Source organism: Mus pahari, chromosome 12 (assembly GCF_900095145.1).
Source record: "Mus pahari chromosome 12, PAHARI_EIJ_v1.1, whole genome shotgun sequence".
NCBI lineage: Eukaryota > Metazoa > Chordata > Mammalia > Rodentia > Muridae > Mus > Mus pahari.
This window is the reverse complement of record NC_034601.1, coordinates 73271523-73287910: the sequence shown is the minus strand read 5'-3', so window position 1 is coordinate 73287910 and position 16388 is coordinate 73271523. Positions and strand designations below refer to the sequence as shown.

The 16388-nt window shown below is 34.9% G+C and overlaps 1 protein-coding gene across 1 annotated transcript in view; it reads right to left on the bottom strand.

Annotated features, from left to right (window-relative positions):
• The window catches only part of Ncam2 (neural cell adhesion molecule 2), a 419526-nt gene that overhangs the window by 2789 nt on the left and 400349 nt on the right, over positions 1-16388 (bottom strand). The window contains exons 16-17 of the mRNA XM_021209390.2: positions 6350-6554; positions 1008-1127 (exon numbers count right to left, since the gene is read on the bottom strand). Of these exons, the coding sequence (XP_021065049.1) occupies positions 1008-1127; positions 6350-6554 (325 nt within the window). The remainder of the gene's footprint in view (positions 1-1007; positions 1128-6349; positions 6555-16388) is intronic.

Here is a 16388-nt window from a genome sequence, read left to right as displayed (position 1 = left end):
GTCCTGGAACTCACTCTGTAGACCAGGCTGGCCTCGAACTCAGAAATTCACCTGCCTCTGCCTCCCAAGTGCTGGGATTAAAGGCATGCACCACCACAACTGGCTACATGAGTCTTAATTAATTCAGAGATTCATAGCTTTCCTAAATGCTGCCAATAAGCAGTAATTAAAACTATTGCCCCCCAAAGGACATTAATATCAACCATTCAAAGACACATAGAAAATAACACAAGAGGAGTGAAATGAATATTAATACAAAAATTGAATTTCTATGAAATGTTTTCTTTTGGCAGTTTGATCATTGGTAATGTGATTTGATAAAAAAGAGCTATCTTGCCTGGTCCATCACAATTTTGAGCCCATCATGAGTCTGTCATGGATCAGAGGCATACTTTAACCCGCCATATATTCTCCTGATGAACTATTAAGTACTGATGGATTATGGGGCAAAATCTGTCATTATATTCTGTTGTATACTCATTGATAAGGCCATCAAAGTCCAATGGAGAGTCAAATGCAGGCTCACAAGAAGGCACATGTTAAAAACTCGATCAATCAGAAAACAAAATAGAGCCATAGATGCACAAAAAGTAGTTATAGAGGGGAGAGAGATTGACAAGTCTAGGAATAAGATGAGAGACAGTAGAGAGTAATTAGAATACAGAAGATTTGTTTGTGAAACTATCAAAGAACATATTAAAATTATCATGAGAAAAATGATTTATTTAATAATCTAGGCATGTTGCAATGTATATCAATATTTAATGAGGCAAAGGATTTTGTGCCCCATATATATTTCAGTATTATTTAGTTATATTTTAAAATGTAAGAAATTACACTTTCAAGGAAAATCTCTTAAAATGGACTTTTAGAGTTAAATGAAGTTTAATTTAAAAACCCAAAATATTTCCTTTAATAAAATGATATTATTGATATCGTAATTACTGAAAATGTTTTACCACTTTACTGTTACTTATCCCCAAATGCAAACATGTGTAGCTACATACTCAGGTTCTGTTAGAGGTGTGGTTTCATTTGGCTCATTTACTGGACTCCCATCTTCATGATTAGTGATTCTTTCATCTTCTGTTCTCATTTCCACTATTGGTTCTTTTGATCCATCTTTCCTAAAAATGATATAGAAAATTATTTAATTTCTCTGTGTCAAATATACTCATGTATGCATACACATACACACACACACACACACACACACACACACACACACACAAACACATATGTTCATATCTGACACTTTCCAGTAAATCAGACATTGATCATTTTTCCTTTTAAATTGATACCTCTGTGATTTTTTTTCTAAGGAACTAGAATGAAGCAATGTAGTCTCTTTTGATTACAATTATTTTAATTTGGGGGGATAGGTCGTTTGTTTGTTTGTTTTGGTGTTAGAAATGGTACCAAACATTCTAAGTCTAGCACCCAGGAGCAAGTCAGGAAGATTGTAAATTTGAAGCCAATTTAGACTACAGATGACAGTCATGTTTGAGAATACAAAGAAAATTATATTGGAAAAGTCACTTAACCAATAAAATCTAAGTACTAAAAATTAAAATATTTCATTTAATGTTTAGAATTTGAAGATTCTCTTGCCTAGTTAGAAAAAAAATAAGCATAACATATTTTTAAAGATTGAATAATGTACAACATTGGAAACAGTAGAAATCATGAACTTCACAAAATTTACAAACCCACAAATTCCCTGGTTCTCTGGCGTGAAATACAAGTGTCTGAAAGTCTGTAGATTTTATGTGGATTCATAAAGATCTAATTATACATTGATAAACAGAAAGGGAGAATAAGATTATCTTAAAGATATTAAATTGTAGAAAAATGATGAATTTTTAGATCAACTTGTACATTTCAAAGATGTTTTAACATCAGAATAAATATCATGGAATATGTTAGTTAGGGAAGAGGTTTTGTTTACATTTCCATGGGTGATGAAACACTATGGGTTCCATTAAATTAATAATGAACTGATCTGAAACATGTAAAGAGAATATCATGTGTATTGTATGGATGTACCACCTGTCAATTAAAAGCCTGCAGCCTGTGGATTAGATAGGAAATGGACAGTGAGACATACAGGAGGGAGAAAGAATTCTGAGGTAGAGCCAGGCAGGAGATTTGCCAGGAAGAAGTGATGACTCAGACCCAAGAAAGATAGAAATGCAGAGGATGAAGGAAGCTGATGCCCCTTCTACCTGCATAGGAATAGCTCAACAAACTGGCTGAAAATAGATAAAGCATTCATCAGACTGGCAGATTGGAAAATATTGATGCTAAATGGACATTTGCTGAAGGACAAATGATCAGGATGGCATATGTGAAGGATCATCACATCAACAGATCTTCATAACTCTCTACAAATTTTAACTTAAACCAAAATACCTAGTTCTCTGTGATCTGGCTGAAATACAAACACACCCTTAGTATGTAGCTTTAATTTCTAAAAATGAAGGTAAACTTAGGATGTAGAAGGAGTCAGCAATATTTGAAAGTGATGCTTAATTGAGATATAGGTAAAGTGACAAATCAAAGATTTGACAGAATGAGTCAGAGGTAAAATATACCCAACTCTCAAAAGAACAGGCAGAAAAGAGTAGCTGCTTTGGGACATCATAGAGAGATAGAGAGAGAGCAGCTTCAGTATAGTTGAATTAAGTTTGTTCATGAGTTCATTCATTAAGTTCAGTCAGTCAGTTCCGTTGAATTCCATCCATTCAGTTTAGCATCAAGTTGCAACAGGAGAATAAGGAGACAGCAGATTAGAATAGATTGCCATAGTTCATTTGAGGGAAAACAGAGCACTTCAGAGAGAAGCCATAAAACACCAAACTGCAAAATACATTAGTCCAATTTTGGAAGTCCCATAGTCTAAAAGTCTCAACAATATTAAAAGTTCAAAGTCTCTTCTGAGATACATCCAATTGCTTACCTGCAATTCCCTATGAAATCAAAATCATGAAGGAGATGACATGCTTTCAACATCACATGACATACAATTCCATTCCAAATTGTCATAGTGATGACATTTTGGACCAAAGCAGGACCAAAAGCAAGCTGGGCAAGCTCCAATCTCTTTATTTGCATTTCTAATGTAAAAGCACTCCTCATACATCCAACTTTTTCATCTTTGTTGATTACAACAAACTTGACTCTCCTAGGCTGGTGCATTCTCCATTATTTACTTTTTCCAGCAGGTATCCTGTAGTTCCACATCTCTAGTATCTTGTGATATTCACGACAACTTCAGATTTATCCTTTCTTGTCCCAGTGTCTGGTATGCACATATGATCTTCTGGTTTCCTCCAAAGGGCCTGTTTTACTTCTCCAGCTCTGCCCTCTGTAGCACTCTAGGCTCTGGTTGACTCCAAGTCATTGCTGCTGCTGTTCTTAGGAATCATCTCATAGTACTAACATCTCCAGTTAGCTTGAGTCTTCTGCTGCAGCTAGGCTTTATCAATACCCTCTAATAAGCTTTCTTCATGATGCCAAGCCTCAACTTCTTTGAATGACCCCTTTAGTCCTGGGCCCTCAGGTGCAACTGTGGCCATACCTTCACCAATAGCCTTCACTGCTCTTTCACAGTGCCTAGCCTCAGCTGCTCTACATGATCCCTTAATTACTTTAATACCAGTACCACCTTAGTGGTTCTTACACATTAAAAAGTCAAAAAAAAAAAAAAAAGTCCAGTTGGAGCATGAAGTACAACCTTAGTTATCTATGGAACACAGCTTCTTTGTGCTCACAGAAAGCACTTCCCAGAAGATCTCACCTTACTGATACTGGTCTCTTCTTAATCACATCTAATTTCTTAGTTCCAGCTAATCAGCATCAATTGTCCCAGTAGTCTCTTATACTCTTGACTAAAACCAGAGCCACGTGGCCAAAGCTGCCAAGCACTGCTGCATCCTGGAACTGGAACATTGTCCCTTTGTTCTATTACACTATCACCAGTTTCTATTTTCAATTCTTTCGCTACCTAAGTTGTGCCACCCAGGATCTTGTTGTATAGACTGATGTTGGACTCAGAGATATGGAGGGCTCTGTCTACTGAATAAAGGGATTATTGGCATATATTAACATGCTTGTACTTAAGCTTGTCTCTACTTGTAAGTTTCACTATACCAAACTGGCCTTGAACTCAGAGATCTGCTTGCCTTTGTCTTCTGGGATCAAAGGCATGTACTACCATACTTTGGCCTAATCTTTTCATGGCCACTATTCCTCAATATCCAGATCAAAAGCATTGTCCTTTATATCTGAATCATACTTTATTCCAGATAAAATTCCAAATGAAAACAATAACCAAGTAATAATAATGCCTAACATGATACTCTGTGTTCAATGAAAGACACATAAACTATAAGCTTAGCTGGGTGGGATCTGGCCCAAAATCACAACTCCCTTAATCTCTTTATCTCCATGAACACAGGAATTAGCTCCATTGTACTTCCTGGCACCCTTTTATTACTTGAACCATAACTTTGTATTATTTTTACTAAGTTTGCTACTCTTAATAAAACAATCTCCATGAGTGTATAGAGGACAAAATCTATGCTGTACTTTTCTGAGACTTCTTTTGTCGATGCAATTAATCGAAATCTCTTTAACTTAGCCCCAGGTAGACTCTTCATTCAAGGTCAAAAATCAGCCCTGTTCTTCAACACAGTATGACAAATCAGTCTCTAGCCTGCTTACTAAAATTCTTCTCATTTGAAAACATTTGATCTAGGTCCCCATCATTCACTATTTAACTGAGCTACAGTGCCTTCCATGCTTCAACCTATATGGCCCATTAAGCCCCACTTAAATCATCTCAATGCTTTACAGAGTCCTATAGTCCACATGCCTACAAACAAAAGGATGGTCAGTCCTATCACAGTAATACCCCAGTCCCTAGTGCCAACTTTTGTTTTAGTTAGGGTTTCCATTGTTGTGAAGAGACAGCATGACTAAGGGAGCTATTATAAAGGCCAACATTTATTTGGGGCTGGCTGCCAGCCTCAGAGGTTCATTCCATTGGTATCATGGCACAAAACATGGTAGTATCTAGGCAGAATTGGTACTGGAGAAAAAGTAAGAGTTCCGTATCTTGATACAACTGCAGACAGGAGAAGACTCTGTAGCAGCCTAGGTGGGGTAGTCACAAAGCTAAACCCAACAGTGACACACATCCTGCAAAAAGTACACACCACTCCACCAAGCCTACACCTCACTAGAGTGCTACTCCATTGGCCAAGATTATTCAAGCCACCGCATTTTTGGTTAACAACATGTGTCAGTTTTAATTAGCAATGCTGCTATGTTAACCTAATTTAAAAGTGAAACTCCCAAGAAGAATCAGCATCCCAAGGTTAAGGGCATAGTAAGTTTAAATAAGCAGAAATAGAGCAGTTCTGTGGTGTTATAAAAAGCTTATTGATGAACTATTATAGATCAAGCAGAGTCAAAATTTTAAAATTATAAAATTTTAGCACATTAAAATCTAAATTTGTATCCTCCTGCATGACAACATTTGACATTCAAAAAATTCCAGATAATTATGAGGATAAATAGAAAATAATATATAGTCAATATAATTTGAAAATAACAGAAAATAAATGTAGAGTGCTTTTATTTTGGAGTGTTTTGAACTGATATAATCACTCAAGCTTCTTTCCCATGGTAATATCCCATCAAATCCATAATACTTAAATAGAAAAACAAAAATCTTGACTTGTGATTTCACAGTAGTAAACTGAATACTACCAAAGTATCAGCTAAAAAATTTAATGATAAAAGAAATTATAAATTTCCATGATGAACTATTGAATAAATATTTAAGACTATAATATAACTGTATAAATAATGTCCACAAGTTTCACAAACAAATAATAAACGGAGTAAACGATAATGTGTATCATGGACTCATCCATTTGTATAATATAGAAATTAGGGAAAATCAATATGTATTCTTAGAAATTAAAGTATAATTCACATTCTGAGAATAAATAAGGAAAATATAAAACTTAAATAATAAAAATATCATATTGATGAGAAACTTGAACAAGATTGTTTTTTGAAATCATTACTCCCATAATATTAAAATCATTGGGAGATAGCCAACTATTATGTATGTGTACCACATGCGCATATATATATATGTGTGTGTGTGTGTGTGTGTGTGTGTATACAGTAGAGATTGAAGGCAAGCATAAACGATAATATTTGCAGTGCATTATAGTTAAGCACCTGATATGGCTTAGAAGACAGCTCTACACAATGCACGCAAGTTTTCCTTGTGCTCCACTCACAGGAGATGGTGCTGCTGTCTAGTACTTACAGGTAAGCTGCTTTTCCTTCTTCAAGTTCTTTACTTTTTCCACTGGAACCACTCTTTTTCCCGCACATTCTCCTGGTGATGCACATTAGTAACCCACATTGTCGAATGAAGAAGCAGCTGACGTCTGTTACCACAAGGATTAGCAAAAGGGCAGCGACTCCAAGGCCAATGATGGCGCCTAGGCCAAGGCCATTAAAAAGTGTGTCTTAAAAAAGAAAAAAAAAAAAAACCTCCATAAAATCTCCACATAGTAAAATATCAAAATATAAAGAACCATTTTAAAATAATTTCTTTTTTTTTTAAGATTTATTTATTATTATATGTAAGTGCACACTGTAGCTGTCTTCAGACACTCCAGAAGAGGGCGTCAGATCTCATTGCAGATGGTTGTGAGCCACCATGTGGTTGCTGGGATTTGAACTCAGGACCTTTGGAAGAGCAGTCAGTGCTCTTAACCACTGAGCCATCTCACCAGCCCTTAAAGTAATTTCTAATGAAATATACACTCAAACATACACTCAAATATAGGTAAAGAAAATATGGAATGGTGAGTGGCAATGTAATTCCTTCATTGTTGGGACCCATTGTCAGACTACTAAACCATATTTTAAAGGAGGATATGTTAAAAAATTAATTATTTTTCAAACTTACTTTAGAAAGACAATGGTAACTTGTTTTTAATATAGTTTCCAATTCACTGTAGGGGAAAAAGTAAATATTATCATATCCTGAACTATACTTTACCAGAAAGTCAGTCATAGTCAATCCCATTGTTAAAAGAAAACTATTGTATTTTTATTAGAGAAGGGTTATGTAAATGTTCAATGTGATACTACTTGGCATTTACATTAAAACTTTAATTGGATGACTCCAAACACTTTGCTTTCATAGAGACACACTTTAAAGTACTTACTATGAATAATTTTGAAATCATCTCTTCAGAAAAGGTAGTTACTTATCTTTTTGCAGGTAATATTTTAACAAATTAGAGGTATTATACATGTGTGACTTTTAAGAATCTTTGTTAGTTGTTATTTTATAAGATAAAATTGCAAGATAGACCACTTTTCTTGGCAATGATTTGTGGGTAGTGATTGGGAGGAGGGGGGGACATGGGGAAAGAAACAGAAATATTGAGGTGCTATTAATAGAAATAAGCCAATGACCCTATATCTGTAGTGAAATATGGAAAGATTATACAATCACAGCAGTATAAGGAGAAATCTGAGTCCCATAGGAAATAAATTGCATATTGTATTATCTACAGGAATGAAGTGTGTGACTCATACATATTTCTAATTACATACTTTAAAATAGTCCAAGAATTTTATATGACATTATAAAATTATACATCTTTTTATGTATAAAAGCATATTATTACCAAAAACGAAAATTGAAAGTTTTTCCATAGTTACTATGAGGCAAAAAATGAAAGATATAGATGATTCTTTTAATATATCATAGATTAGCATAAAGGTGAAGTTTCACCATTAAAATCCTATGAAACCGCTTTGAATTGCTGTACATGATCCAAAACCCAAATTTCTATAAAGATGAGTAGAAGAAGTTCACTTGAGATAAGACATCACATCTCATTTAAATTCTTCTCACAGCTAAGAAAAGCATGTGGCAATAAATTCTACAGATCCATGTTACTATGCCAGCTGAATGACAAAACTCACCTATCCCTGCTCTAGTGACAAATTACTGCTTCAGACTGCAATCTACAGCATCAGAAAACAGAAAGCACTATTGCATCACATACTTATAAGTTTCTCATTTTTCCAAGCTTTGGATTCCTCCTTATATAAATAAAGGCAGTTATGCAAACCACTACCAGAAAACAGCTGAAAGGAATTTAGGAAGAATTCTGTGAATATGAGAACATGTTAAAAATCCTTTAATGAAGATTTAAAAATTAGCTTTTATTATCTTTGTTGACATACTTTAAATAAATGATAAAAACACATCATTGGTGGTTAACCCCATAGCTAAGCTACTATTGGATCTCTGCTCATGATAAGCCAAAGGCAACATGAAATCACTTAATAATGATTACTCTTTTGAAAATAAGTTTTATAAAACTATTGAGGAAGCCTGGTTAGATTTTAATATTCATCTTGTGTATGATTTTTATGTAAATATATCTTTAGACGTCAATGACTAAACAATGAATTTAATACATTTTTCATATTGCACAAAATTACTTTATATTTTCAAGGGTGTACAATAGTAACTATAAAGACTAAATCTTTATTAGTTTCCATGCTACCAATTTACTTTGATGCAATGGTTTTATTTATTTACAATTTGTATTTTCAATGTAGACATAAACATGCATACACATTTATATGATAATATTGTGATTTGATGACTGCCACGAATTCAAGGTCATGAACAAACTCCTTTACAAGTTAACAGTGATTTAATTGTTTAGTAAACTGGAATGGAAAAAAAAATCATCAAGTCAGTTATTTGAAATTAATATTGTCATTTTTAATAATTTTATAGTGACATAATTTCATTAAAAATTCTATCACATAGGAATATCAGATCACATTTACCAAGTGAGGTCCAAATACATCACTTACCCTAAATACAAACTGTTAAAATTATAGATTAAAGACATGTTATGGTCTTTAACGCACCCCATTCCCAGCACATATATAGCCATTTTATTCTGTGCCTACTAGCAATTTTATAGTGTTGCTTTAATATGCCTGCCAGTCATTTACACAGAGAGATGACTTGGTTTAGAACAAGGACATGCTCACAACATAGCCTGTTTTATTCTTTATGTTCTGAATGTCCTGTATGAAGTTTGCTAGTCTTAGGTAATTTCACAAAGATTTATGTAGGACACATGAAATCAAAGATCAATATGAACTGTTATGGTTTGAGTCAGAACTGACAACCAGGTAGAACTTCCTGCACCTGCATATTATCTCTTTGTGGTTTTTGTAGCTGACTTGGAAGAATGCTACCTGTAAGCTAGAAGTTATGATTATAAGGCTCATGCTCTGCTATCCAAATGTTCTGCAATCCCTCTGTTCACTACCTGCCCACCATCCTTCTTACCTTACTTGGGACCAGTCAGCTTAAGGGTGAGTTGATAATACCTTATCGAATAAGCCAAACTGTAATATTGCTACCCTCCTTGCCTTTTAAATATTTGAACCTCTTTTTCCCTATAAAAAGTCTGTTGTGAGAAATGTTTAATGAACTACGGTCTGACAAGCCCCTGGTCTGACAAGTACAAAGGTGTGCTTTCAATAAACCATCCAACTCTGACTGATATTGTTGTTTATGTGGTTTGTGAAGTGATTCCTCGACCACAACAGACCCTTTTAATGCAAACTAAATAACTGCAGAAGACAACATTATATTGGATTTTACCACACAAAGGTAGGAATTAAGTAGAGTACATATGTTAGTTTATATAATATTCTTATAAAAATATTTATTATGCATTGTTCTACAACAGTTTAATAAAACCAATTTAATAATTAATTAGGTTCAAGGGAAGAATATGAATTGCATAGCAGGATTCTGTCACAAGTTTTCTTTTATTGATATTTTCATACTATTTCTATACAAGTGAAGTTTTATTATAAATGAAAATACCAAAATGTTTACACATAAAACCTTAAGTTGCTATATTGTCTTATAGCTTACTATTCAAATCCAGCAAGGGAAGCAAGCAGCAGTTTCTGTGTTTCATCTCCTATTTACTTCAATCCAACTCTAAGAAACTTAGAAATTAGACACGCAAACCAATGTCTTCCCTAAGTAATTCCATGATTGTACTTGTACTTCAACCAATTCGAAGGTCAGAGCAAAGAAAAAAGGAATTCAATTCAATTTGTTTTAAACATGTCATATATTCCTATTGTAGAAGACATCCATTACTAAAACACTGGATTACCTTGACATGAAGTTTATTATACTTGACAGTATGTATACTAGCTTTAAAGGGTTGTCCTAATAGATTCAAAGTAGCCTTAGTTTTTGACTCATTATTTAGTACTTTATTCAACTTCATTTCCTTTGTGTATGTTTATTTTGTCATGGATTTATTAAAAATTCTTTTAGAACTTGACAAGCTTTGATGATGACATAGAGAACAAATTCTAAGTTTTAATTTAGACATTCATTACTATTTTCAAAGAATTTTCTCAGTGTTGTAAGAAAGCAGGTTAAAAGTACAGAAAATAGAGAAGATATTCAAAAACTTGTTGGTTTTTTAATTTTGCTATTCTATAGCCAAGAGACTTTGTTCTCATATTACAGATAGATTTTTTATATTTCCTATTATAGGTTTTTATAATATATCATAGGCATATATACTTGATATATATCATGCCTATGTTTTATGTAACAGAAGATGTTGCAAAGATAAACATGTGCCTTGCATTTCATTGAACTCTTGGCTATTAAAGATCAGAGTATATGTCAGCTTTCCTTATCATATCCAACATAACTCAGCTTAGTTGTGGTTTTGAGTAATTTTGAATGAAGAATGTAAGTTAATTGAAGATTTTATAACATTCTGTTAAAAATACAGTCATTAAACATCAAATGTTTGAGCATGAAGTGTCTAACAAAATTTAAAGTTTATAAAGGTTTTAAGTGCTCTAAGAAGAATTTTATAACCTATGCCATAAAAATATTATAATATATCTTCTTTAAGAGTATAACTTTATTTCTATAACTGAAAGGTTGAATTAAGTCAATGTAAATAGTTTGAGAATCCCTCATTTTAGAATCTAAAGGATGAAATATGTTAATAAAACAGCCTGGCTCAAAGCCATTCTCACTACTGAGTGTTTCGTCCTACTTGTCTCTACCCCATAGCTGGGGCCAGGCAGCACTAGGGATATGAAGACGTCTAACCTTAGGAGAACAATAAAGAAATAAAAGAAAATGTTTTAAGATTGAATAAAACGAGGGTTGCCCGCTACACTAAAGGCAGCCATGGTGCTAAAATCTCCAGGGAATAAGTGGGGTTGGAGATTTCTATAATAGACATAAGATAGGGGAGAAACACTTGCGAATCTATAATTTTTTATTAGATATTTTCTTTATTTACATTTCAAATGCTATTCTGAAAGTTCCCTTTACCCTCCCTCTGCCCTGCTCCCCTACCAACCCCCTCCCACTTCTTGGCCCTGGCGTTCCCCTGTACTGGGGCATATAAAGTTTGCAAGACCAAGGGCCCTTTCTTCCCAGTGATGCCGACTAGGATATCTTCTGCTATATATGCAGGTAGAGACACAAGCTCTGTTCTTATTGTTGTTTCACCTATAGGCAAATCTGTAAATTTAAGAGCAAGTAGAATCTTCATGAATAAAGAGGAAACATCCAGAGTCTGCACAGTATGTTTGGAAAACTCTCTGCTTCCAGTGAGAGAGAAGGATAACATCAAAGCAAATAACAGAAAGAAGAGCTCAAGAAGTCTGCACTGGTCTTTCAGTAAGAACATCTTAAGACTGTCAAACATAAGCTACAAGATGTGGATCCAGCAACAGAGAGAACATCTGTGGTGCAGCAGTAGATCTGGAATGGTAAGTCTCTTTTAGTCCTTTGCTAGTCAGATAGCTTTATCACAAAACCAAGATAATAGAATTTGATTTATCTTTTATTCATTTGTCTGATTGGCCTTTGCTATTCCCCTAATTTATAAATTATAATTTTTTGTTAAGTGTATGTTTATTCTACTCCATTGTTTGCCAGCACCATGGAATTCACATTTTGATGTTATAAGGTTTCAAAATTAAAAACTTCTTTGTGTTACAGAAGACAATTCTGACTTTGAAATTGAGAAGGACAGAGAAGTTATGGGCTTCAGGTGCTTTTGAAGTTGGACTGAATGCAATTAGTACCTTGGGATGGCCACAGGCTTATGGAGTACAAGGGTGTAATGTGCTAAGAATTGCAAATGCTCAAAGGCTCTCCTGTTTGAGCACAGCTGGAGGCACTCTTTGAGAGCCATTAGAAGATAATTGGTTGCTTGGGTGACCAGACACATTTCTTGTTCAGTCCCTCCTTTCTCTAACTGTAGTCTGACCACTCACACACTGTTGCCATGTTTCAGTAACACATTGCACTCCAGCTGCTCAACCTTTCTGCCAAGGCACGCCCTTTCTTCCTTACATTGCTTTTACTGGTATGTTAGCCTAATTAGTAGAAATGGAACTAAAATACTGAGGAAAAGAATGACCGGAACAAAGAAATCTTTAAACACTGTAGAATGAAACTAAAAAAAAAATAAATAAATAAACACACAGAAAGACAGAACAATTGTTCATGCCAAAGATAGGAGAAATAAAATTATGAAAGTGGCCATCATTAAAATCAATCTATTGACTGAATATTATCCCCCCAAAATTCCAATGTCACTATTCACAGAAACAAACTTTAACAAAATACTTTAAAATTCATATAGAAATATAAATGTCTCTGAGGGACATATTAGTATGCCCTAGCATTCATGTTCCCTGAATTCTTTTTTAAGTCCATAAAGTTTTTCACATGCATACAGTAAGAAAGTAGAAGTGGGGATATCTGGGATAAGAAATGGAGTCATGACATAGCTATGAAAGGAGGGTTGAGTAGGAGAACACTGAGGAAGCTGGAATGTACTCACTAGACATGATCACATTTCATAATGTCTCATTATGAAAAAAACAGAAAATAAAATAACTAAATGATAAAGACAACTAATGTTTAAAAACATTAAATTTTTAGAAGTGTAAAATCTAGTAATTAGATATAATACTCATAAAACATTTAATATTTTTCATCCAAAAAAAAGTTTGTTTGCCGGATGGAGGTGGCACATGCCTTTAATCCCAGCACTTGGGAGGCAGAGGTAGGTGATTTCTGAATTCGAGGCCAGCCTGGTCTACAAAGTGAGTTCCAGGCCAGCCAGGGCTATACAGAGAAACCCTGTCTCAAACAAACAAAACAAAAGAAGAAGAAGAAGAAGAAGAAGAAGAAGAAGAAGAAGAAGAAGAAGAAGAAGAAGAAGAAGAAGAAGAAGAAGGTTTGTTTTATAACTTGAAGAGGCCTCATCACTTCCATTAGAACATTTTAGTTAGGTTTTTTGTTTTTTTGTTGTTGTTGTTGTTGTTGTTGTTTTTGCCATTTTGCCATTCACAGTTATATTGGAAATATTGCTGATTTTAAACTGTACTACTTAAAAAAAACACAGAAGAAAGTTGGTTTCTTTGTTGCATTAGAATACTTTCATTAAAATGTAAAGTAATGTTTCTCACTTATTACAGTATGAGTTCAATTAATTTTGTTCTAGTTATATATTAAGAGTATAAAACCATGATATGAAGGTTGGGGAGCCTAGAAGTCCCAGGGCTGAATCTATTCCTATTATTGTATTAAATATACTTAGTATTACAACCCCTCCTAACTTATATCTCATTATGTGAACATTAGACAAACTCTTAAACTTCAACACTGTTCCTGTGTGTGGTGGATTCACAGGTAAACTCACAATTGATCAATGGCCAGAGAATGTCAGTTGACCACTCGACCGAATATTCCCTGGACCAACAAGGCTCAGGGAGCATCATAGAAGATGGATGAGAGATAAAGATAGTTACAGCCAGAGAAGATAGAAAAATCATTGTTAGAAATAGTTGTCTGGACAGAACAGGTCCAATGCAATCATGAATTTATAGCATGAATTTATACATTCTAGCATGGAATGGAAAGGGATCTATGGGTTTGATCTATAATTGAAGAGATATTGGTATTTGACAGAAAATTGAAAATCATTGCAGGTTTTACAAATGAGGACACATTAAAGTATTATTTATTATTCGTTGAAAATGTAAATTAACAGGAATGTCTAGAGCAATATGATTGGAGTGTGTATATATCTTCCACTAGAGCACTTTTTTTATTTACTTCCTGAATACATTAGGTAAAACGTGACTTCAGTATGTCACAGATCTGTAAGTCATGTTTTATTGCTTAGTTTTATTAAAGCTATTGCTTTTATTTTTATGTTACTGTTTGATATCTTAGGTTAGCTCACAGAATGAATAAAAGAGGTAAATTATCAAGAACTATTGAAAATGATTAAAAATTTTGAACCCAAATGAAGACTGTATTTGTTTTTAATTGTATTTAATCATATTTTAAAATTTCTCATTTTTATTTTATTTTACATACATAGATATTGTGTCTGCATATATGGCAGTATACCATCTGCATGTCTGGTATTCATAGAGACCAGTAGAGAGTGTCAAAGTCCCTGCAGCTCGAGCTACAGATGCTTGTGATCAACCACGTCAGTGCCAGGAATTGAATACATGGAGTTCTAAAACATTGATCATCTTTGCCTCCCTTGTTTTTAATATATCCCTATGCTGTTTCATGTAAAGTTATTTCTGTTCATGATACTCCCTTGAAAAAATATATTTAAGCATTCTGACAAAATATGTGTTGGCAAATTTCAAAGTACACTTCTTTAAAAATCATTGATATGAAGCTCTTCTTAATGCTCATTGGATGAAGTTCTGTTACTACAACATGGAGTACTGTAGATAAATCCTGGTAATGCCTGCTATAAGTGTGAAAACATTGTTATTACTAGGGAAACAAAAAAAAAATGACAGCCTTTCTTAGTGACTCACATTCTAAGGAGAGACCCTGAATTAAAGGTTGACTGACAGAGACCCCAATGGAGGAACTAGAGAAATTACCCAAGGAACTGAAGGGGTCTGCAACCCTATAGGTGAAACAACAATATAAACTAATCAGTACCCCCAGAGCTTGTGTCTCTAGCTGCATATATATAGCAGAAGATGGCCTAGTCAGCCATCATTGAGAAGAGATGGCCCTTGGTCTTGCAAACTTTATATATCCCATATAGGGGAATGCCAGGGCCAAGAAGTGGGAGTAGGTGGGCAGGGGAGCAGGGTGGGGGGTATAGGGGACATTTGGGATAGCATTTGAAATGTAAATGAAGAAAATATCTAATAAAATAATTTAAAAAATAAAATAAAAATAAAAATAAATAAATATTAAAAACCTTTGCATGCTTTATGCCATTTAATCCTAGCACTCAGCAGGCAGAGAGGCAGGTGGATCAATGAGTTTGAAGCCACCTTGGTCAACACAGTGAGGTGAAGGAAAGCCAGGACTCTGCAAAGAAACCATATCTGCCAGGAAAGCAAGGAGCTTCGCAGGACACAACGGGGATGACATTACCTGAAATACCCCAAAACGGGAAGAGAGAACCTGTAGAGACCATATCCAGAGGTTACACACAGCCCCGGTTGAGAGATGGGGCCAGCCACCCATCTCAAAAATATTAACCCAGAATTGCTCCTGTCTAAAGGAAATGCAGGGACAAAGAGTGGAGCAGAGACTGTTCCACCTAGGGATCCATACCATCTGCAGACACGAAATCCAGGCACTATTGCCTATGCCAACAAGTGCTTCCTGACAGGAGCCTGATATAGCTGTCTCTTTAGAGGCTCTGCCAGAGATTGATCAATACAGATGTGGATGCTTGCAGCCAACCATTGGACTTCGCATGGGGACCCAGAGTGCTAAGTTAGTGGAAGGACTGAAGGAGCTGAAGAGGTTTGCAATCCCAGAGGAAGAACAATATCAACCAATCAGATCCCCCAGAGCTCCCAATGACTAAACCACCAAGAGTACCCATGGCTCCAGCTGCATATGTAGCAGAGGATGGCCTTTTGGGGACTCAATGGGAGGAGAAACCCTTGACCCTGTGAAGGTTTGATGCCCCAGTGCAGGGGAATGCCAGGGTGGGGAGGTAGGAGTAGGTGGGTGGGTGTGGGAGCATCCTCATAGAAGCTGGGGGAGGGGGATGGGATAGGGGGGTTGCAGAGGGAAAACCAGGAAGGGGATAAAATTTGAAATGTAAATAAATAAAATAACCAATAAAAATAAATTCTCTAAAAGCATAAAATATGCCCTGTTAGAACCATTCAAACTATCTGGCCACATAGACATCAAATACTCCTCCAAGTGAGATTATATATAT